Source organism: Eretmochelys imbricata, chromosome 2, assembly GCF_965152235.1.
Source record: "Eretmochelys imbricata isolate rEreImb1 chromosome 2, rEreImb1.hap1, whole genome shotgun sequence".
NCBI classification, from domain to species: Eukaryota; Metazoa; Chordata; order Testudines; family Cheloniidae; genus Eretmochelys; species Eretmochelys imbricata.
In genome coordinates this window covers 56,382,039-56,405,727 of record NC_135573.1, presented here as the reverse complement: position 1 = coordinate 56,405,727, position 23,689 = coordinate 56,382,039, and the positions used below count along the sequence as shown (strand labels likewise).

The following is a 23,689-nucleotide window of genomic DNA, read 5'->3' as shown; positions in this document are numbered from 1 at the left end:
GAGGTGTGTGATTTGCTAAAAATGACAACTCTACATACATCTGTCTGTCATCCGTAAATGGATGGTCTAGTTCAGTCATTCAACCAGATCCTGAAAAGGATAAATGCTAAGGAACCCTGTCACTGATATCAGCTCATCCCTTTGCTTTTATTTGCTTTTTGAGAGGTTCCCCAATCATTTAGTGCAGTGGCGCTCAAACTTTTTTCTGGTGACCCACATAGCAAGCCTCTGAGTGTGACCCCCCCCTTATAAATACTTTTAAATATATTTAACACTATTATAAATGCTGGAGGCAAAGCGGGATTAGGGGTGGAGGCTGACTGCTCGTGACCCCCCATGTAATAACCTGAGGGGTCCTGACCCCATTTGAGAACCCCATATCTAGTGGATTATTTCTTTTTGAACTTTTATATGGGAGACAACCCCCGGGATTCTTGACATGGTCTGTGAGAAGTGGGAAGAAAAAAAATTCCTAGGACAGAGACAGTTATATAATATGTACCAAAGCTCTGTGAGGGGCTCAAAACCCTAGGGACCTGCACCAAAGGATACCTCTTCAGTGGCCAACAGGCCCAGGAGCAAGCCTATAACAAAGGAGCACGTATGTGCATATTTAAGTCAGGTGATTGGGTGGTACTTCTAGAGTCCAAGCTATTTGTTACATAGCCATTTGAAGTAGTCCCCCTAAGTTGGGCCAGTTAACTATGAGATCCGGCAGCCTTCTGAGAGGAAGTTGCTCAGATTTACCATATTAAACTGACGCCATGGAAGGAGTGTGAGAGTGTATGTTTTACTCCTTATCTCCTTGAGCCAAGTTGGGGCTCCAAGTATTCCCTTCTCTGGACCCAGATCATATACAGATCGGAGGAAACCGCCATCTGGAGCAGAGGGCCCAAGTGAGAAGCCTAGTGAAAGCCTTCCCAACAATATTTGTCTTCCAGTCCAGATGGACACCTCTCATGCAACACCATACACAAAGAGCTGGGGCAACTTGCTGGGGAAAACCCCTGGCTGCTCCCATCGAAAATGTGGGATGCTGTGAAGCAAAAGAATCCAGGTCATGTTGGAATGAGGGGTCACTGAAGAATCCTGCAGTGGCTGGCAAAGTCCAATTATATTTGTCCCCAAAACTGGATGGCATTATCCAGTTTTGCATAGTGTTGATTTTTTCTAAAAGATCTCTCCAAATTAAGTGCTTACCCCTGCCCAAGTGGATGAATTATTAGACCGTCTGGGTGCGGCCCAGTATATCACAGTGTTAGCTCTAACCAAGGTATACTGGCAGATCCCACTCACACTGGAATCATCAGAGAAAACAGCCTTTGCCTGTCCTTTGGCCTGTATCGTTGTAGGACTATGACTTTGACCTCTGTGGTAACCCAGCAATGTTCCAACAACTCATAGATCTAGTCTTCAACCACATGGCTCATATATAGCAGCAGATTTAGATATAGGCATCTACAGCCAAAGTTGGGAGGAACACCTAGCAGTAGTCGTTGCCATAGTTTGGTCCCTATGAGACACTGGGCTAGCTGCAAACCCTACAAAGTGTAAGGCTGGAAGAGAAGAGACCACCTACCTGGGATATCTTTTGGGGAAAGGCCAGGTCCAGTCTCTCGTGAACCAAGCCCATCCCCTCAAAATATGACCTACCCCAACCAAGAAGAAACACATCAAAAGGTTTCTGGGGCTTGTGGTTTAATGCTGTGGATTCATGCCAGCGTTTTTGGGGATAGTGCCCCACCTACCCCCCAAGAGCCTAGTTAAGGCTAGCCCCAAGAAAGTTCACTGGTCATTGAAAGACCTCCCTATGCAAAGAACCTGTCCTGTTCACGTCTGACTTCTCAAAAGACGTCATTTTGCAAACCAATGCCTCAGAAGTGGGACTAGGGGCAATGCCATCTAGCACTCTTCCTGAGCTGCGAACTGTTCCTGGGTGGGGGGGGCATAGTCAGTGTTGGAAAAGGAAGGGTTGGCTGTGAAATGGACTGTGGACTCTCTCTCCCTCTGATATCACCTCTTAGAAAAATCCGTTCAACCTTGTCACTGATCATGCCCCCTTGAGGTGGTTAAACGACATGAAAAAAATGAACCCCCAGCTTATGCGCTGATATCTGTCTCTCCAGCTCTACACCTCCCAAATTCAACATATGGTGATTTTTTCCCCCTGCCATCCCTAGGAAGTGTGTGTGGGGGGGCACAGTCTGCTGGCCCAGTTCTCTGGCTGCCATCTCAATGGGGAGGGTGTGTGATGGGGTATACAACTCCCCCCACTAGACAACATGGGGTTAATTATCTAATGTGGGCTCAGGTGGCAGGATTGGAGGGATGAGCATAAGAGGGAGAGCCCCAGCTTAGTTGATGGCAGCCTACAGAAAAGAATAGATCTTCAGTGATCATCTCCTGAAGAGAGGGGCTGGATGAAGATAGGAGCTCCTCTGCTGACCGGTGCCCGACAGTCCCTCCCTGACGAAAGGGAGGGCCAGCTGCTGATGCACTTTGAATCATTCTCTGTTTCCAGTGAACTCAGTTTATTTGCATTAATTCCCCTTATTTTTTGTTCAAGGCCGACTCTGGAAGGGGACAGACTTTAAAGTGACCTGGCCGGAGAGCCAAGTCACAGGAAGAAACAGACCACCACAGGCCCAGAGCCACCGTCGGGAGGAGAGCTGCTACTTCGTGCATGGCCATAAGAAGGAGCTAGTGGTGAGCCAACTGCTTTGCTCTCTTCAGATGTATAACCACCATATTTGATCTCATAGACAACTTGGGGCATGCGGAGGAGGCTTGTGGAAATGGTGTTGCGAATTTGTCCCTTCAGTACGATAGCAAAGCACTGAAACCATCTACTGTAAATGTAAATCAAAGCAATTGTGTTGCTTTTTACAGGACTTAAATCGCTAGGAGCACTGAAGTCTCGCCCCTGTGAAATGGTATTGCTACTCATCTCATGTTGCTCTTCCTACAGCAGTAGACCCTGCACTGTCAAGGCTTCACAAACACTAGTCTAAGCAGAATCAGTTACTGTGGTCACAAGTAAAACGGAAGGCACTGACCACTATTTATGCAGGCTGTTGTGTGGTACACAACACAATTTATGCAGGCTGTTGTGTGGTACACAATTTCTCAGCTAAATGTGACTATATAAGCATCTTTTCCTAGTGGATAGAGGTCTACCATTGGTGACTGGTAAGACATTGGGGACTTGGAAAAGTCACTTCACCTTCCTGTGTTTTAGAATCTGTAAAATGGGGATAATGATCCTGATCTCCCTTTGTAAAGTGCTCTGAGAGCTCTGGGATAAAATGTTCTATAAGAGCTAGGTATAGTAAATAAAATACCAGATACTTTCAGAGTTATTCTAATCCTATGGAAAATGCCCCCAAAATATATCATAGCAGCAAAGTTAAATAAAGGGCCCCAACTACAGAGCACAGTGGTGTAATTATCCCAGGATTATTGCAAACAAATTTGATTACTGAACTGAATTTAATAAAAATAGTTTGCTGTGTATGGTCTCAGGACTCCAGATCCTCTGAGGGGTTTGTTCTGTGTATATTTTGAATTAGAATCTAAATCTAGCTCTGGGTCAAAACTTTGCACTTGGACCCTACTGCTGTTATGGCTGAAACTAACCCCCCTCCCTGCACCCAGAGCCAAACATCTGCAAACTTTGGAGTGTTTGAAATTCAGGGCAAAAATTTTCAAGAACAGGTGTCTGAAGTTAGGATTCTGATTTTCAAAATTGCTTCAGTGGGATCTATTACCTCAGGCTACTTAGGGGCCTAATTGAGGACTGAGGCACCTAGTTTTGAAAACCTTGTTCCCAATCTGCCTTTCGTGGCTTAGGCCCCTATATAATTTATCTAATTTAGGGACATGAAGAGGTTGATAAAGGAAATCTCAGTGAAAGCGAGTTATATTTTTGCAGTTTTAAATACCCTTTACATGGTGTTTTTCAGTGAAACTAATACAGCTTGGACATGATTTAGTTGGGGATTGGTCCTGCTTTGAGCAGGGGGTTGGACTAGATGACCTCCCGAGGTCCCTTCCAACAATGATATTCTATGATTAGAAAAGGGGACATATCTTCTCCTGAATTTACTGGTTTGTATCAGAGGGGAGACCAGGTCATGGAAATACCATGCAGTGTATTTTATAAATCTGGAATTCAGCTCTAATTATCTTCTGCATAAAAAGAGCATCATCGCCCCTTCCCCAACTTTGATTTAAATTACAACAAAATCAGAGGCCAGTCTCCTAGAGGCAGCTTAAAAACAGTAAATTGTTTTTCCTCTATTTGTTGCTCCTTTTTAATTTATATTAAACTCACAAGCTACAAATTTAAAATGTAAACACTATATGGTTCTCTACCTTTCCTAGTGTAGTCTGGTAAATCGGGTGCAAGGGATGGAGGAAGGATAGAGTTGTGGAAGCCCACTCTAATGAGCAAGAATGAATGTGCAGTACAGGGTACTTTTTTCCCAGGAGCTCATGTGTTCATTTCTCAAGTCCAAAAATAATAATCACAGCACACAAACCAACGTAAATCAAGAATCCCCAGAGGACTCTTTAGTCTTCCCTGTTGGAGTTAGCTGCAGCAATCTGTCCATTCTTCCTCATGATCTTATCAAGGACATTTGTAGTGGATCTCACAATTCAAATATCAGATTTTTCATAAAGGTGACAGTGTTTCACTGGGAATAGTTATCTGCCTTTTGCAGCCTCTATACACAGAGGTTTCAGTCATGTATACTATCACAAAAGAAAGACTACAGTAGCTATTCAAATCACTAATCATATATGGGAGTGTAGCAAGGCGGTGTGGTACCCCACCACCCCGCAGAGGGAGGAACCTCCCCAGACACCAAAGTGGGCGGAGCCAGTGGATCCTGCGCCCGTCCCCCAGAGGTCAAGGCGCAGGACAGGGAGTATAAAAGCCCAATCCCAGAGCTCACTTGGTCCGCAGCCGCCGGAGAGGCCAGACGCCTGTGGCCTGGCTCCAGCCTGGGTGACCCCGGCAATCCACGGCCGACCCCAGGACTGGCTGGACCGGCCAATGCTGACCGGTGCACGGAGGAGATGCCAAGCCTACCCCTCGCCAGCTACCCGGAGGAAGCCATGGTGCTGGAGCCCTCTGAGGACACCACCCTGACCCAGGTACCCTATGAGGGGGAGTCAGGAAGTAGCCTGGGGGCAGCTGACCCTAGTCTGGCTGCAGCACTGCCAGAACCCATGTCAGTGAGTGGCGGCCAGGATCCACACTGACGCAGCAGCGGGTCTTTTGCTGCTGCTAGGGCCCCAGGCTGGGACGCAGTGGAATGGGTGGGCCTGCGTCACCCCCTGCCACCCACTCTCCCTAGTCGCTCAAAGCCAGGAGCCTGGGGTTTGCTACTGAACTATTTGCTCAGCCCCTGCCTGCAGGCCTGAGCTTCTGACTGTTTGTTTGCTGCCCCGCTCTGACCCAGGGCCTGGGCTTACCTAGAACTATTTTGCACAGTCCCTGTCTGAAGGTCTGGGCCATAGACTGGCCAACCCAGCAGAGTGTGTGTAGCGAGGCGGTGTGGTGCCCCATCACCCCTCAGAGGGCCGAGTCCCCTTACTGGGGGACTGAATGAATTAAGTATAGGTTTGAAAATTAGGATACAGTCATACAGAGCAACAGCCTTAGAGTGTGAAAATGAGCCAAATGGGAGACTGGGCCACGGACACAAACACATGCATTTCCAGTGCAGTAACTGAAGTTCCATGTTGTCATGTCACCAGTGAATTTGGCCCAGCATGGCTAAGTAGCATGCGACGAATTTGACTTCTTGGAGAATGATGGGGGGAGGGTGCGGAGAACAGAATTATTGGGCTCTCAGTTCAATTTGAGAGAGTAGAGATTAGTCATAAGGAAAGAAAAATGAACAAGCATGGAGCAAGCTTTCATAGGAGATTAGCCTCTTTAGGAACACCTTCCTCTTCAAAAAGCCCTTTCCACCATCAGAAGAACACAACAGTAATTTCCCCTGCACCCAACCCTCCCCCCATTAGCCTGAAACACATGAACCTAAACAAAAAGTAAATCAATGAAATCTAAATGGTCAGAACCAAAAAAGGGAAAAGTGGCAGAGACTCTATGAACTCCCCTAGGGACTAGGTTGTTGATTTTTACATTGAAGATGCTTAGGTACTACGGGCAGCAGTATGAAGTCCTTAAGGCAGATAGAAGTAAAGTTTTTTATTCCTCCCCCAATCCCATCTGTTCCTTGGGCTGTCCCCATTAAAAGTCTAGTATTCGGGAGAATAGACCTGCTTTCCATTCACTTCCTCGAGAGGCACCCATAAAGTGCTAATATGTCTGTATTGTTTGCAGATGCCACTTGCTAGTTTTCTGCAAAGAAAAACATCAGGATTTGTGCATTGCAGAATTTGAGAGCGATGCTGCAGATGTTTTAACTACAGTAGGTTAGCACACCAATCCCTTATTCTGTTTCACACTCTCTGTTCTTCAACCTCTTCACTGTTTCTGTGAATACTAAACCAGAGGATTTGAAAATGTTATTTCTTAAAGGCTTAGTTAATCTCCTTTCATTTGCTCCATGTTTAGTAGCTGACCTTCGATAGGAGGACAATGTACTGTGCCATCTTCTCTGACTCACTGAGCTACTGAAGAATCATTTTTATATCCTTCATAACCATATCTTATTAATATACAGTAACTAAGAATGTTAATATGACTTGAAAGCAGAGTGAATACCTGCAGGCTTGTTACTCTTATCAGAATAATTTATTGTACAGCCTACTTTACTATAGTTCTTAGCTACTGTGTAGTATCATTACATACATGTCAATGTTTGTGTAAATAAATATTTCTAGGCTTGTTATGGAAATGGCTTATGCTATGTATCTGAGAGCATGGTTTTGATAGTGTAAGCCCACAGGCCAGTGTTCACATTGAATCCACTTTTTCTTTCGATGTCCCACCACTAGAGTGGAAGTCTCTTTAGTTTCTTTTTATCTGATGGGAAGATAGAGTTCTTTATTCATTCTCTGCTCCTTTGTCTATGTGCTAGGAAGACCTGATAACTGAGACTTTGACAATCTTTGGTGACTCAAAACTGTCCATTTGATAGTATCTCTGTATTGTGGACATTGAATATATTGTGTAATCAGATAAATTCATATAATGTAATTACACAAATAAGAAAGTGCCCATAGCTGGAAAAGATGTCACTGTAACGATGTCATTCTGTTCCCATAGTTGTAGAAAAAGTTCCTCTTCATCCCCAGATTCAAAGGGTGTCTTGAATTTTGAGAATTAGGCAGGGAAAGCTACTGTAGTTTAAATGGGATCAAGCAAACACGTTCTCCTCTGTTGCTGCCTAAATCCTTCACTTGTTACTGGGGGGATTTACATATGAATTGTTACATCTTCACATTCACAGTACTGTAGAAATACTTCATGTCACTTTAATCTCAGTTTTGAAGATATGAAGAGTATTGTGTGGTCAAAAAGTGGTAGGGGAATAAAAGGTGGTTTAGAGATCTATCAGTTTCAAAAATGTTTGACAATATGTATCTCTGTTCATTATACCCAGAAACTTATTTTTTCATTGTTAAACTTTTTAGAGAAGGGCTTATTGTGTAGACAAGAGACATTCTTGCAGCTTTATAAAGGTAGAGTTAATTCAAAACATAGACAGGAGCAACTGCTCCTAAAATATATATTTCTATTAAAGGGAAGCTCCTGAAAACTCAGCACCTATTGGTAACAACTAAGAGGGAGTAAAACTCTGTAGTGACCTACTCATTAGACAACCCTGCTGGCTTTAATGGAGTTTTATATGCTGTGTTTAGTCTGTGTAGAAATACATAAAAATCCTATTTGTGAAGAGAAAGGAAGAACACCTATATCAGGAAGCTATCCACCAGTTTTAACTTTCTTTCACTTTGAAGTGATACATTCCTTGGGTAAAATCCTTAACTCTATTGAAAACAAGGGCCAAATTCCCTTGGACTTCCAAGGAGCCAGGCTTCTGCCCATTCTCTTGGCAGATGATAGAAGACATTTTTCCAGGAAAAATATCTGCAGTATACTGTTCGCATGAACAGAAAAACCCACCTGCAACTCTTAATAACCAACTTTTTATTAGAGCAAATACAGTTGTGGAAACTGTACATTTTTTGGGTTCAAGACTTTTATAAATAGAGAAACTCCTACATAAAGAGTTCATTTTTTTTCACAGCAAGAAACTTTAAATAGACAAAGTGACATTATTAAGTACATTGGCAGGCTTCATGTGCTGTCCGAAATGTAGTGTACAGTATAACAACCAATTATAAATAGCCTTTCATGTAAAATACAGCTGTGCACATTTTAGAAAAATACCAACAATTTTTGAGCTTTGTTTTAGAAAAGCTTATAAATCATACATATTTATAAATTGTAGTAACATGCTTAAATTTATAAACATTTTCAGAAGCTGATTGTTACCCCATTATTTGCAGAGCATAAAGTATTTTAAATAAACATTGAATAAGAATTAAATGTCAGTTACAAAATTAGTTCTCTTTGTAAGGAGACATGGGGTGGGCAGGAGCATTTATCCCTTACATCAAGGCTTACAGTAACTTTAAAATGTGTTCTCATTTAAAAATTACTTTCTTAAATTTAAAAGTAAAACATGATTTTACTTCTTTTTAAAAATAAATAAATATTCCAGTTATTTTCATTTGCTCTCTTTCTGCTTTCTTCCACACTGGTCAAACCACAGGATTCTCAACATACTTCTGCATAAAACACAGTGTTATTGTTCTGCACTGAGCTGTATCAGGCTACACAATATTCATTCCATACCTATGTTACTTTATGTGCTGCATCAAAAGATACCTAATGTAGCTTTTAAGAAACTTCTCCATTAAATCATGCAAACAATTACAAAGTTTACAAACATGTTCAAAAACTAAAAATTATGAAATCTTTTCTAATAGAGATAAAATAAACCATATTCCAAGCCCTTTTCTATTTTTGATTTGAAAGTAAATATTTTAATTTAAAATGATCACACCACATAAACTTCTGTAAGTAAAGAAGCATGCTTTTGAGTAATACAGGGTACAGTAATTACAGTGTAATGGCACATGAAAAAGCACTGATTACATCAGCATAACACAGGACTATAAAACAACTTAAGACAAATGTTCCAAATCAAAATTTCTGTGACTCTTTCTTGTTTTGTTTCGTTGAGGTAAAATTATCTACGGACTTTAAAGACATTAAAGCCATCAAATTGATTAAACAATTATTTCAATGGATCTAAACGCTCTACCTGAATGTATTCAACACAAAGCTAGTATTTTAAAATTAATAATATTTTTGTATGTAGTAACTAGCTTAGGTTTCATTGGCATTAATGTCCACTTGGACAAGACTTGACTTTAACTGCTGGCAAAAATCCCAATATTAAAATATAATCATTCAAATAACCAATTACCACAACACTGGTGCCAGAGAAAAACCACACAAAACTTCAATCCTATTTCTCAAAATATTCTGCCTCCTTTTTCTAACGTACTGGTACTCCCTGAAGACTCTCATGGTATTATAAATTGGCTTGCTATTGACACAAGCATTTGAGCATTTTTTGGAAGCTATAAAGGACAGCTTAAAACTTCGCCATTACTGTATATTACCTGCTAAACCTTAATAATTTAGGAAAACAAGTTTCAAGAATTGTACCTTCAGATAAAAAAATATATATACTGTATGTATAACAGAGTTTAGCTTCTCTGCTGCTAGATGCAACTAGTACATTTCTCCAGGTTGCTCTACATACTATATTATGGCTATACATCAGGTTTAAACAACAGCGAAAACAGAATCATGCACTAGCAAATGAAATTCAATCTCCCCGACCATTGCAGGAGATGTTAAAAGCAGCAGGTAATGGAATAAGACTGGTGAGTGATGCTGCTAACTATTTCTTCTAATGAGATAGGAGTGAACGCTGGAATCACTTCCACAGCAACTGAATCCTCTGACCACATTCCTCTGGCAGTCGTTTTCCGATCTCCCTACTAAAAACATCAGACGGTAAAATAATAAGGCAGCTGTTAGCTTCCATCAACAAAAAGTGCAGCTCCGTACATTTCCAGTTTAGTCACACACTGCTGGAACAGATGGAGTAGCCAATGCACTTCACTGGTTGGGCTGCTTCAGCAGATTTTTGTTGTTGTTTTCCAACATGGCTGCTTGCTTCAGCTTCCAGAGGACCCCAAAGCCACAAATCATCAGTAGAGAAACTGATCAGGCCCCTGGCTGAATTTTCCAAGTGTCATCTCTCTTGCGTCCCATCCTAATTCCAAGCCTCCTTCCCTGTGTCTGAGTACGACTGGTGCCATTTAAAAGGCTGATGAGACAACTGCAGAGAATTGTGGGCTAACACCACTAGTTGTCATGACTTCACTGAAGGGTCAAAACAATTATATCATTAAGTAACTATGTTGAATCACATTCAGGCATAGCTAAAATTAAAGTAGGGAACATTAAAAGTTTGTAAATCTTTATAATTTGAACAGGGGAATCAAACTGATTTGGATATGGTGTTCTTCTATAGAAACAAGACCTTTCTTACCTTCTCTAATTCCAGTCAAGTTAGAAAATGGACAAAAAGAATGGCTAAACCAATATTCAACAGCATTACCAGGGCAATCATGACTGAGTTAGGACCCTGAAAATACAATAAAATGGGTTTCGATTACATTTTTTTAAAATGGAAAAAATCATGCAAGCCTGAACATAATGCATGTTTCTAAATGAAGTCACAACAGGAAATATATATCATGACCTTGTCTTGACCTTTTAAAACCTGCCTTTGAAAGATTAATCACCCCTAAAGGTACAGACTCTACTCCTGATAAACAAAACATTTAAACTCATTATTTCTGGCATTCAGCTGTGCTAAATATCATGTGTGTGAGAAATGCAATGGATGCTGTAAATGCAGGTGAAATTAAATGTGGTATCATATTGGTTTAATCAAGTTGGGATTAAGTTGTTTTTCTGGGAACTGTGATTGTCCAAAGAAAACAAAATAGTGCAAGACAAAATCGATGCCAGTTTTTTAAAACAAAATTTGAACTTCAGTAGTAGTAAAAAAAAGATGATAGTACAGCACCTCTTCCCTACTTCAGGCCTCTTCATAGACTGCAACCTCTTTTAAAGTAGAAAATATAACTGTGTTATGTAAAATAATACACCCTGGCCCTGGCAGTACTCTCACTGGAATTTCCTCTTTCCCTTCCCTCCGCAGGTAGTTTGGCTAATAAAAAAGAGATGATAGAGATCCCCCAGAAATCTTTTATAAATATTTAAACTGTAATTTTAACAGTTGCAGAATTACAGGCCTGTTCCTGCTCCTGTAGACACTGATGGCAAAATTCCCTTACTTTATAAATGGAGATAGTCAATTTCATAAAGAAATGTAAAAGTCAAAACAACCCCTGCCTCCCAAGCGAAATCTAAATTTTATTAAACAGCTGACTCTTAATCTTTGTATAATTTCTTCATTTTTACATGAAATAGATGACCAAAGATTCTGATTGATGTATACTGCTGCTTTTTAACAGTGCCCAGAAAGATATCATTTGTACAGATTCTCACTTATGAATAGTTTGGAATATATATTTAACAGATGAGATGCCTCTGTTCTTGGATTCGCCTTTTAAAATTTTTGACATATTTACTCAGACTTACATGTGATTAACTTTTAAAAAAAATGCATACTCCACTGCTAGTAAAAAAACAAAGAAAACCACACCCCTTATAAAATTCATTCCTATGGAAAACACAAATGATCCATGCAAAAAGGCAAGATCTGAGCAGGGCAAGATTGTTGGACCTGTTGATGGGACTATCACTTTTAAGAACACAAGAGGGATAACCAGATTTAATTAAATCTTAAACAAGAATTTATTGACTTACTGCAAACGTCATCTATTGTAAAATTCCGCTACATTTAACGGCTATGATTGACATCAGCCATACAATCCCTGGAATGATACAGGTTGAGAACTGTTTGCTAGAATACCATAATGGCAAAGCCTGTCTTAAATGCACAGTATTTGTGCTAATATCACATCAAATAGTATTAAAAATGGTTTAGAGATGATTACAGGCAAACACTTAATACCAGGCCTCGAGCTTACTACTGTGAGTAGTTTCATTCAAGACAATGAAAACAGTATGTACAGTGATGAGCAGTAGGCCTGGTAATGAGTGTTTTCAAGGACTGGGCTCATAGTACTCTCACAATAGAATCCACTACAGATGGTAGCTGCAGGGGACTTTAGTCTTGGAGAAATGGAGTTAACAATTAACAGACACCAGGCTTGCCAACTGCCGTGAATTTATTGTGAGAGACATGATTTCTAAGTAAAATTAAGCCTCACTCATGACAGAACTCTCAAAGCTCAGGATTTTTTTTTTTCAGTCCCAGGTGGCAGCACTCCGGCTGTCAACCCTGGGTGGCTGCTTCCCTGCCAGCTTGGGAAGAGGGAGAGGTGACCCCACTGCAGGCCTCCTAGGCCTGGGGAGGGTGAAGAACCCGAAGAAGAGCACAGGTGAGGCTGGGAGAGCTGAATTATGGCGTGGGGGCTGCAGAGCAGGGCTGATGGGGTAGGTGGGCTGTATTGATGATGGGTTTGGAGCAGACGGTGTGAGTGCTAGGAGGGTGAACTGAGACCGCTGGGGGTCGATGGGGTAAGGGGGCTGAACTAAGGGGGGTTGAGTGGGGAGAAAACTGAGGGCAGTGGGGTCGATGAGGGAGGGAGGGTTGGGTGGGGAGAGAACTGATGGGGACCTGGAGGACAGGATTAATTACTGGGCAGGAGAGGGGCAGATGTGGGGGTGAGAGCTCCTGCAGCAGGGGCCAAAATCACCTTATCCAATACATGTGGGAGAGTGGGCAACACTAATTGTCACATGCACACACCCTGGGGATGGGAAATTCAAAAATCAAGGGACTGACCTAAAAAAAACGCAATACAATCTTTTTGTGTCTCATGATTTTTGATCTCTTGAAGTTGTCAATATGGAGACACTCCCATATCGATAGTGCCACTGCTTGCTGAGATGCAAAGAGGCTGTCAAACGAATGGAGAGGCCCTTGGAGATGGGAGGAGGCGCACCACCTGTACTGGGCCTATCTGCACAATGGCACTGACAGATGTGAGATACCTGGTGTGATGGCCCAGCTTGTATAGTTAGCATTTGAAAAGTGAGCTCACGGCCAGGAACAAGTGAAGGACTTTCTGCACAAATCACAGCTAACAAACAAATAAGACCAGGAGAAAAGAGACAAAACTAGCGTAAGATTGAAACTTTAAAATTAATATCCGGAGGCAAGATTTTCAGAAGCGACTAATGATTTTGAGTGCCTCGGTTTTTGGGTGCCCAACTTAAGGCACTTCTTAATGACCTAAGTTTGAGGGAGTGGTTACCTAGAACTTTCTGAAAATTAGACCCGTTAAGGCAGCGGTGGGCAATCTGTGGTCCTCAGGCCGCATGCAGCCCATCAGGGTAATCTGCCTGCAGGCCGTGAGACAGTTTGTTTACATTCACTGTCTGCAGGCACAGCTGCCCGCAGCTCCCATGGGCCAGGAACGGTGAACCAGGAGCTGCAGGCGGCCATGCCTGCAGATGGTCAATGTAAACAAACTGTCTCACGGCCTGCAGGCAGATTCCCTGATGGGCCACAGGTTACCCACCACTGCTTTAACATGTCTCAAATGGGTGCACACTATCACTAGCAACTTCTAAAAATCATGTCACTAAGTACGTCTACACTGCAATTTAAGGCAACATTGCAGCTTATATAAGCATTCCCATGCTAGGTTTAACCACTACAGTACAGATAAGGTGGCATGGGCTTCAGCCTGGGCTAGGAGCCCCTGTATAAGTCCCCTGGGGACCCTAGATACATACTTGTGTTTCTGTTCTGTGCTGGGGTACGTGCTGCTGTGTCTTCACTACTATCAAAAGCTAGTGTGGGTCTGGCTGCCTGTGTTACACATTCAACTGCAGTGCAGATGTACCCTAAATGAGCTAGAGTCTTCCTGCTTAAGCAGAATTACTGCCTTTTTATGATCCCATTAACTAGCAGTCTTTCCGTTAAGAAGTACCAACAGGGCTAAATCTGGTCTCTGGGAGATGCCCCCATTTATGTAGTTTTGCCAGTTAAATGCAACCTGCATAAGTACAGTGCTCTGCATGACAACAAATTGTTAGAACAGTGGTTCTCAACCCAAGGTAGTGTATCTGTGGGGGTACTCAGAGGTCTTCCAGGTGGTAATCAACTCATCTAGGTATTTGCCTAGTTTTACAACAGGCTACATATAAAACATTAGCGAAGTCAGTACAAACTAAAATTTCATACAGACAAATAATTTGTTTATTCTGCTCTATTTACTGTACACTGAAATGTAAGTACAATATTGATATTCCAATCTATTTATTTTGTAATTATATGGTAAAAATGAGAAAGTAAGCACCTATTCAGTAATAGTGTGCTGTGACACTTCTGTATTTTTATGTCTGATTTTGTAAACAAACAGTTTTTAACTGAGGTGAAACTTGGGCTACGCAAGATAATCAGACTCCTAAATGGGGTACAGTATGGAAAGATGGAGAATCACTGAGCTAGAGGGCCACACCCTAGAGCCTTTGCTGAATTTTCACAAGTGTCTGGTGGAGTATGTCTTCATGGCAGTTAACCTCTACCTCGGTGTTGCCCCTAACCCCCACTTCTAGCCCCCGTCCACATACACAAATCTTTGACCCATCTGAGGCTGTATGATAAAGCCTGACGCTCAGGTCGGTAACCTGGCTGCTTTGCAGTGAGGATGCAGGCTAAACCACTGAATTGCTGATAGTCTCCAGTGCCTTCCCACAATTCAAGTCCCCACAAGGAGTACCAACAGGGCTAAATTACTAAATCATTATCTCACCATTTGCTGGCAAAGAATCAGAGTGGCCCAGCTTACTGCATCATAAGGAACCATAGGAGATACCCCCAGAAGTCCTAGTGCCATGCATGGGTGAGTGCAGCAGCTGGTAACTCAGGTAGGACTTTGCAGTGTGGCTCCTCACACCCAGACTAGATTTACGTGGGTGCCAATCATCCAAGTTAACTCTGAAGTGAAGATATATCCTTCTGTAGCAGAGTGTGTGTTAAAAATGACTAAGGGTTTGCGATATTGTCTACAGAAAATTCCCCACAGGAAACAATGGGTCCCATGGATGTTTTTGAATCAGATTCACTTTCATTCCACTTCACAGAGATGGGGACTCATCCCTCCTGCCACAAACTGGCCTTTAGATTATCATAGGAGAGGCTGCTATTATAACTACTCTGGATGCTTACATCTGCATGGTTCAGTGCACCACAGCCCTACGGGGATCCCTTTCTACGGCAAACTTGTTTGAAACAAATACGACTTGCAAACTCAAAAAGGCCAAGGTTCATACACTTATGAGACCCTTCCTACTAATGCCACTTTTCTGTTTGCAGAAGGACAGAGAACCATACGATACACTTCACTGTTAGGATACATTCCTCCAGCAAGGAAGGATGGTTATGGTTATGGTTAAGGCACTGACTTGGACTCAGGAGAGGTGGGTTCACTTCCTGGCTTTACTGCAGACTTCCTGTGTGACCTTGGCGACATCACTCTGTCTCTCTGTGTTTCAGTTCCCCATATGTAAAATGTGAACAATACCTCTATTCCCTTTGTCTATTTGGGCTGTAAGCTCTTTGGGTTTCAGACTAGCTCTTACTACATGTTCATTGGGTCTCTAGCATGCTGGAGCTTGTAGATGCTTCAGTAATATAGGCCTGGATTTTCAAAGGATTGAAATTCAGTTGGAGCTGGGTGCCAACTCCTTTGAAAATTCTAGCCATAAATAATAATATTGGTTTATGTGGACTAGGTGAAACCCTGGCCTTGTTAAATCAATGAGAGCTTTGTCACTAATTTCAGTGGAGCCAGGATTTCCTTCATTACCTATCATACATCCTGAACTGCATTCTACATGGTATGAGAGCTCCAAGACAGACAGTTTTTGGTTGAATAGCAAGTTGGGGCTGTAGTTCAAACAGCAACAGAATAAGATATCAGGTTCCAGAACCCTGCCTGGAGATGGAGGGCTATTCTATTGATGCATCTATCACCCAGATGAAGTGGGTATCATTAGCTCCTACTAAGGAGAATAAAAGGTAGAGAACCTCTAAAGTAAGAGAGGGGTAGGATATGAGACAAGGCATCCTTCCTAGAAAGAAGCAGCTGATGAGGAAGCGGAGGTTAAGGATTAGGTTTACTAATACTGAGTAAAGAATGAAGAGATGGTGATGTTGGGGCACCAACCTATGCTGAGTTGACACAAACAGGGACTCACCCCATTCACAGCAGTGAATATATTTTGTTTTCTCTTTTGATAACAAGAATTGTGAAAGTGGAGTTTTTTGATGTTCCAAAAATGTTCAGTCTTAGAGTTTTGTTCTATGCAAAGCATGACCCCAGTTTTTAGACACATGCTATGAGTGTTAAATGCTTTAAGGTAAAGCACCAAAGATAAGTCCTTAATACCCTGCAGGAGCTTAAAATAGCAAAAGGCAAAATTAGTCTGTGCTGTGCAGGATTGACTAGAACAGGTGCAATAAAGAAGCTGCAACAGCAAAGTTTTAGTCCTGCATCAAACTGTCCTTTCATCTTTTCAGTAGCAGGAAAGACAACATCTTTTTCCTTAGGTAAGAGAACCCTATGTAATTAATTTTGAGGTAGAAGATGGCACGACTGTTCAGGGAAATAACTAAGAGATATAAAGACTAGTCCTGCAATCCATTTGCATTAGGAATGGCTATTGACTTTGCTGGGAATTCTAGGCATAGGAGTTTACAGGATCAGTGCCAGAGCTCTGTATTTTCAACAGGGACATTAGATTGTATGATTGATGGATGTCAAGTGCACATTAAGAGGAGACTATACCCCATACCACTTGATATTCTGCACATTGTGATGCCCTTAGATTTAGGTAAAACGGAACTAAGTATTGTGGTTTAATACCAGTTACTCTCAAAATAGTCTTTTACGGTATAATAGAGCCATGCCCCTTCTTCCAATACTACCTTATTTAAGCCAATATGCAAACAATTTGGCAGAAGAACATGAGTGCATAGGATAAAACACCATCTGCTCATCTTTTTGATCACAATTCAAATCTCATCTGATTTATCTCCAGTGATTTTTCAGGTTTAGTTCAGTGGATGGGTAACTGTGACTTGCTGACAAATCTCTGTTCAGGAAAGACTCAGAGCAGAGGGAATCAGGGAAATCATTTCTGAGGTTGAAATGGGGATGGTGAAAACTTTGGAGAAAAATGCACAAGCAGCATTAAAAACAATTCTGTACCAACACACACCCTTGTTCTGGTAGACTGTTGGAGTACCTCTTGTTGCTTTACTCCTGTTAGAGTTTTAAAAAATGCAAATCGGTAGAGAATTTACCCTGTCTCTGACACACATCACCACATATCTTGGAAAAGTTTCAGAGTAACAGCCGTGTTAGTCTGTATTCGCAAAAAGAAAAGGAGTACTTGTGGCACCTTAGAGACTAACCAATTTATTTGAGCATGAGCTTTCGTGAGCTATAGCTCACTTCATCGGATGCATACCGTGGAAACTGCAGCAGACATTATATACACACAGAGATCATGAAACAATACCTCCTCCCACCCCACTGTCCTGCTGGTAATAGCTTATCTAAAACTTTTCCACGGTATACATCCGATGAAGTGAGCTGTAGCTCACGAAAGCTCATGCTCAAATAAATTGGTTAGTCTCTAAGGTGCCACAAGTACTCCTTTTCTTTTTGCGGATATCTTGGAAAAGTCAGCTACACATACACACACACTTGTAGAAAATATAGTTTTAAAGACATACAGCAAAATGCCTTCACATTGGGAATGAACTCCCACACCCTAATTTCCTTTCTCTCATACACTCACCACACCGAGGTTATCAAGACTAATGCAATTAAAGTACCCCAGTAGAGGCAGAGGGACAGATCCCAGGCTATCACATCAATAAATAAATGTCTGCTGTGTGATATTCTCTTATTACCCTCTCCACCTTTTGGGCATGGCTACACTGCATGCTTTTTTCAGTAGTGTGTCGTGTAGGTACATATGGAGCCCCCACAACATAGGTATAAATAGCAATAGACTGTGAGGCATAGCTTAGGTTAGTAAAAACATGCCTGAAGGGTGTGGGTATGTATGTGCGTACTTTTCCAAGTCATGCCTCTCTCTCGACACTGCTAAAAACAGCAGTGTAGGGTCCCTGCTGCTGGAGCCTTTCCTCACCTTTTGCTGACATGTGTACTTAGAACCTGCAGTGTGTATGCTTTTCACTGCAGCATGTAGCTACACGTACACTGCATGCCACTGCCAGTTGCATGTAGTGAAGACATAGCCTTCCTGATCATTGGCTAGTGGTGTGTTTGTGTCTGTGCCCTGCCCTGATTGTCAGAGAAGGTGGAGGGATACATTTCTGATCTAGAGAGACTCCAGCTAGTCAGTAAAGTTAGGAGCTCCCTCAGGTCCCAATAATGATTTGGTTTGGAAGGAATGGTGGAAAAGATGAGAAAAATTTGGCCTGATAGATGCTGCCTAAGCAGGTGCAACTTCACTTGCTTATATCAGGGCTGAACAGAAAACTCAAATTTCAGGCTGAGATTCTGTCCCTTCATCTTTGGACCCCCTTTCCCCTTCCCAGGCCTGACAACTTCATGGTAGTGTACGTCTGACCCATCCACATATGTCAGGCTCCCAGGGTCAAAGGCCAATATCAGCTGCAAAATAGATTAAAAGGCCAGAAGGAAACATTGTGATACTGTAGTCTGACCTCCTACATAACACATGCCACAGGACTTCTCTGAATTAATTCCTGTTTGAACTAGATCATATCCTTCAGAAAAATATCTAATCTTGATTAAAAATTTCCAGTGATGGAGAATCCATTACATCCCACAGTAATGTTGTTCCAATAGTTAATTTTGCCATCACTGTTAATTTTTTTTGCCTTACTTCTAGTCTGAATTTGTCTAGTTTCAAATTTCAGCCATTAGATCATGTTATACTTTTGTCTGCTAAACTGAAGAACCCTGTATTTCTGTCCCCTGTGTAGGTACTTAATCAAATCACCCCTTAGCCTTCTCTCTGTTAAGCTAAGTAGATTTAGCTCCTTGAGTCTCTCTCTATAATGCATGTTTTCTCATGGCTCTTCTCTGAGCCCTCTCCAAGTTTTTAACATCCTTCTTAGAGCGTGGACACCAGAACTAGACATAGCATTCCAGTGGCGGTTGCATCAGTACCCTATTTATATATTCAAGGATTGCATTTGCCTCTTGGTCACAGCATTGCTCTTGGAGCGCATGTTCAGCTGATTATCCACTATGACGGACAAATCTCTTTCAGAGTTGCCGCTTCTCAGGACAGAGTCCCTCATCTGGTAAGTATGGATGGACTACCTTTTCCCCCAGATGTAGGGCTTGACGTTTGGCTGCATTGACACACGCATTGTTTGCTTCAGTCTAGCTTACCCAGCAACCCAGATTAATTTCTCAATGACGTGTCCTCTTCATTATCTACCAATCCACCAAACTTTATGATTTTATGTTTTCTGTCACGTCACTGATGACAACAGTAAATAAGTATAGGGCCAAGAATCAATTCTTGTGGGACCCTAGTAGAAACACACCCACTTGATGATTCCTTGTTCATCATTACATTTTTGAGACCAATAAATTAACCAGGTTTTAATCCATTTAACGTGTGCCATGTTTATTTTCTATCATTCTACTTTTAGTCAAAATGTTGTGCAATACCAAGTCAAATGCCTTACAGAACTCTAAGTATATTAATTGCATCATCACTATTACCTTTATCAATCACATCTGTAATCCCCTCCAAAAAAATATCTAGTTAGTTTGACAGGATCTGTTTTCCATCCACCTATGTTGATTGGCATTTATTATATTACCCTCTTTTAATTCTTTATTAATCGAGTACTAGATCAGCCAGACCATTATTTTGCCTCAGATTGATATTAAGATGATGGGCATATAATTATCCAGGTCATTCTGTTCACCCTTTCAAAATACTGGCACAACATTCGCTTTCTTCCAGGCCTCTGGAACTTCCCCAGTGTTCCAAGCCTTACTGAAAATCAATATTAATAGACCAGAGAGCTCTTTGGCCAGCTCTTTTAAAACTTGGATGCCAGTTATTTGTGTCTGCCGATTTTGAAAAGTATACTTTAGTAGCTGCTGTTTAAAATCCTCCTGACATTCCGTTGGAATGGAAACTATTTTATCATGATATAATATGAACATATGTGTAGGGCTGTCAAGCAATAAAAAAAATTAATTGTGGTTAATCGTGCGATTAAAAAAGTTTATCGCCATTAATCGCGCAATTAATCGCGCTGTTAAACAATAATAGAATACCACTTATTTAAATATTTCTGGATGTTTTCTACATTTTCAAATATATTGATTTCAATTACAACACAGGATACAAAGTGTACAGTGCTCATTTTATATTTATTTTTGATTACAAATATTTGCATGATAAAAAACAAAATAAATAGTATTTTTCAACTCATCTAATACAAGTACTGTAGTGCAATCTCTTTATCATGAAAGTTGAACTTACAAGTGTAGAATTATGTACAAAAACCCCCTGCATTCAAAAATAAAACAATGTAACACTTTAGAGCCTAAGTCCAGTCAGTCCTACTTCTTCTTCAGCCAATTGCTCAGACAAACAAGTTTATTTACATTTGCAGAAGATGATGATGCTTGCTTCTTGTTTACAATGTCACCTGACAGTGAGAACAGGCGTTTGCATGGCACTATTGTAGCCGGCGTCGCAAGATATTTACATACCAGATGCGCTAAAGATTCATATGTCCCTTGATGCTTCAACCACCATTCCAAAGAACATGGCGTCCATGCCGATGATGGGTTCTGCTCGATAATGATCCAAAGCAGTGCAGACTGACGCATGTTCATTTTCATCATCTGAGTCAGATGTAACTAGCAGGTTTACTTGTGGCACCTTAGAGACTAACCAATTTATTTGAGCATGAGCTTTCGTGAGCTACAGCTCACTTCATCGGATGCATCCGATGAAGTGAGCTGTAGCTCACGAAAGCTCATGCTCAAATAAATTGGTTAGTCTCTAAGGTGCCACAAGTACTCCTTTTCTTTTTGCGAATACAGATTAACACGGCTGTTACTTTGAAACCTAGCAGAAGGTTGATTTCCTTTTTTGGTGGTTCAGGTTCTGTAGTTTCCGCATCAGAGTATTGCTCTTTTAAGACTCCAGAAAGCATGCTCCACACCTCATCCCTCTCAGATTTTGGGAGGATCTTCAGATTCTTAAATCTTGGTTCGAGTGCTGTTGCTATCTTTAGAAATTTCACATTGGTATCTTCTTTGCATTTTGTCAGATTTGCAGTGAAAGTGTCTTAAAACGAACATGTGCTGGGTCATCATCCGAGACTGCTATAACATGAAATATATGGCAGAATACGGGTAAAACAGAGCAGGAGACATACAATTCTCCCCCAAGGAGTTCAGTCACAAATTTAATTAACGCATTGTTTTAACGAGCGTCATCAGCATGGAAGCATGTCCTCTGGAACGATGGCTGAAGCATGAAGAGGCATATGAATCTTTCGTTCATTTGGCATGTAAATGATGCCGGCTACAACAATGGCATGCGAACATCAGGTGACACTGTAATTAAGAAGTGTGTAGCATTATCTCTGTAAATGTAAACAAACTTGTTTCTCTTAGCGATTGGCTGAACAAGAAGGACTGAGTGGACTTGTAGGCTCTAAAGTTTTACATTGTTTTGTTTTTGAGTGCAGTTATGTAAAAAAACCCTACATTTGTAAGTTGCACTTTCATGATAAAGAGATTGCACTATGGTACTTGCATGAGGTGAACTGAAAAATACTATTTCTTTTATCATTTTTACAGAGCAAATATTTGCAATGTAAGATAATATAAAGTGAGCACTGTACACTTTGTATTCTGTGTCGTAACTGAAAGATATATTTTAAAATGTAGAAAAACATCCAAAAATATTTAATACATTTCAATTGTATTCTATTGTTTAACAGTGCGATTAATCACGATTAATTTATTTTGAGTTAATTGCATGAGTTAACTGCGATTAATCGACAGCCCTAATCATCTGGCTTTTTTCAAATACAAAACAAATGTTTATTGAATGCTTTTTCTTTTTTGGCATTATTATTGACAGTTGTACCTTTCAACTGTCTAGTAATGGAATATCTAGGCACAATGGTCTAAAACCACAATTTCAGTCTTCACTTTCAATTTTATGAAATTAATCCAACTAGAATTTCTGTTAAAAAATAAAGAAGAAAATTAAATTTTCCATAGCAGTATAAGAACTGAGCATTATAAAACTTTAAAGTACTTGTTTTGGGAATTTATTTAGATCGTTTAGTGGACTTTAAGATCCCTCACTAACTTTGGATCAGGTTTTTAATATATTTATATATGAAATTTTAGAATTTTCTGTATTTACTGAGCTGAAAAACCTGAGGGACAGCTGGGGAACCATTGAAAGACTTGCCAGAAACAGACATGAGCGGAGTAGCTTCGTCAGTGCCCTAAACGCCAGAGGTGTAATAGGAACATGATGATGATAACTAAAAGTATATCTGCACAGCAACTAGTCACCTGTGGCTGGCCTGTGCTAGCCGACTAACTCATGGGGCTTGGGTTGCGGGACTGTTTGTTTGCTGTGTAGATCTCTGGGCTCGGGCTAGAGCCCAGGCTCTGGAACTCCATGGAGTGGAAGGGTCCCAGAGTCCAGGCTCCAGACTGAGCTCAGAAGTCTACACAGCAAAGAAACAGCCCCGCAACGTGAGCCCCATAAGCCCGAGTCGGCTGGCATGGACCAGCTGCAGGTTTTTCTTTGCAGTGTAGATGTACCCTAAGAGGCTGAAATATCACCTTTGTAGCTGATATTTAATGAGAATCTGTAATCAGGACTTTATTAAAGTCTTATTGCATCACTGGGTATTTAATGCCTGTTTGATACACTGACATTTTAGCCCCAAACATTCATATCAATCTAAAGGGTAACCCTTAGCTCTAGGGAGTTACATGGGTGATGAAGATGATCTGTTATGCTGATTCTGAAGCAGAAATGATAAACACACACGTGCCTGATGTGATACTATATATAAATTTTTTTAATGGTTGCACAGTAATTAATTGTTAACTATTCAGCAGCAGCCATCTGAATTTGGAAATTACCTTTCTCAGGGCAAGCAAATAATAATCCCTGTGCTGATAATGTTTATATGCAGGTTTACAGCAAAGCTACATGGAAGTTATAAACTTTTCAATGACAGTCTTCAGTAAATCCCACTGGCACTTTAACAATTAATGGGGAAAAATGTTTGTTACACTCATAAAATTGGATTTTTGGAAGATCCTGCATAATTTTTTGGGTAAACATTTAGAAATTGTTAGATTCTGGGATCAATCTAGCAGTGTAACCAAAATATCCAATAAGGGAAACATATTGGTTTGAGGTGAA

The 23,689-nt window shown here is 41.1% G+C and overlaps 1 protein-coding gene across 7 annotated transcripts in view; it reads right to left on the bottom strand.

Annotated features, from left to right (window-relative positions):
• JPH1 (junctophilin 1) overlaps positions 1-23,689 on the bottom strand; it is a 146,551-nt gene that overhangs the window by 15,382 nt on the left and 107,480 nt on the right. For 3 of the 7 annotated variants that reach the window (XR_013345123.1, XM_077810114.1, XM_077810121.1), the window contains 2 exons: positions 10,620-10,715; positions 8,115-10,450 (listed from right to left, as the gene is read on the bottom strand). Coding sequence is in view for 6 of the 7 variants with exons in the window: in XM_077810114.1 (XP_077666240.1) it covers positions 10,635-10,715 (81 nt within the window). In the remaining variant the exon portion in view is untranslated. Of the gene's footprint in view, positions 1-8,114; positions 10,716-23,689 lie in introns of those variants that run through there. The other 4 variants (XM_077810115.1, XM_077810116.1, XM_077810118.1 and 1 more) reach the window with 4 other exon arrangements.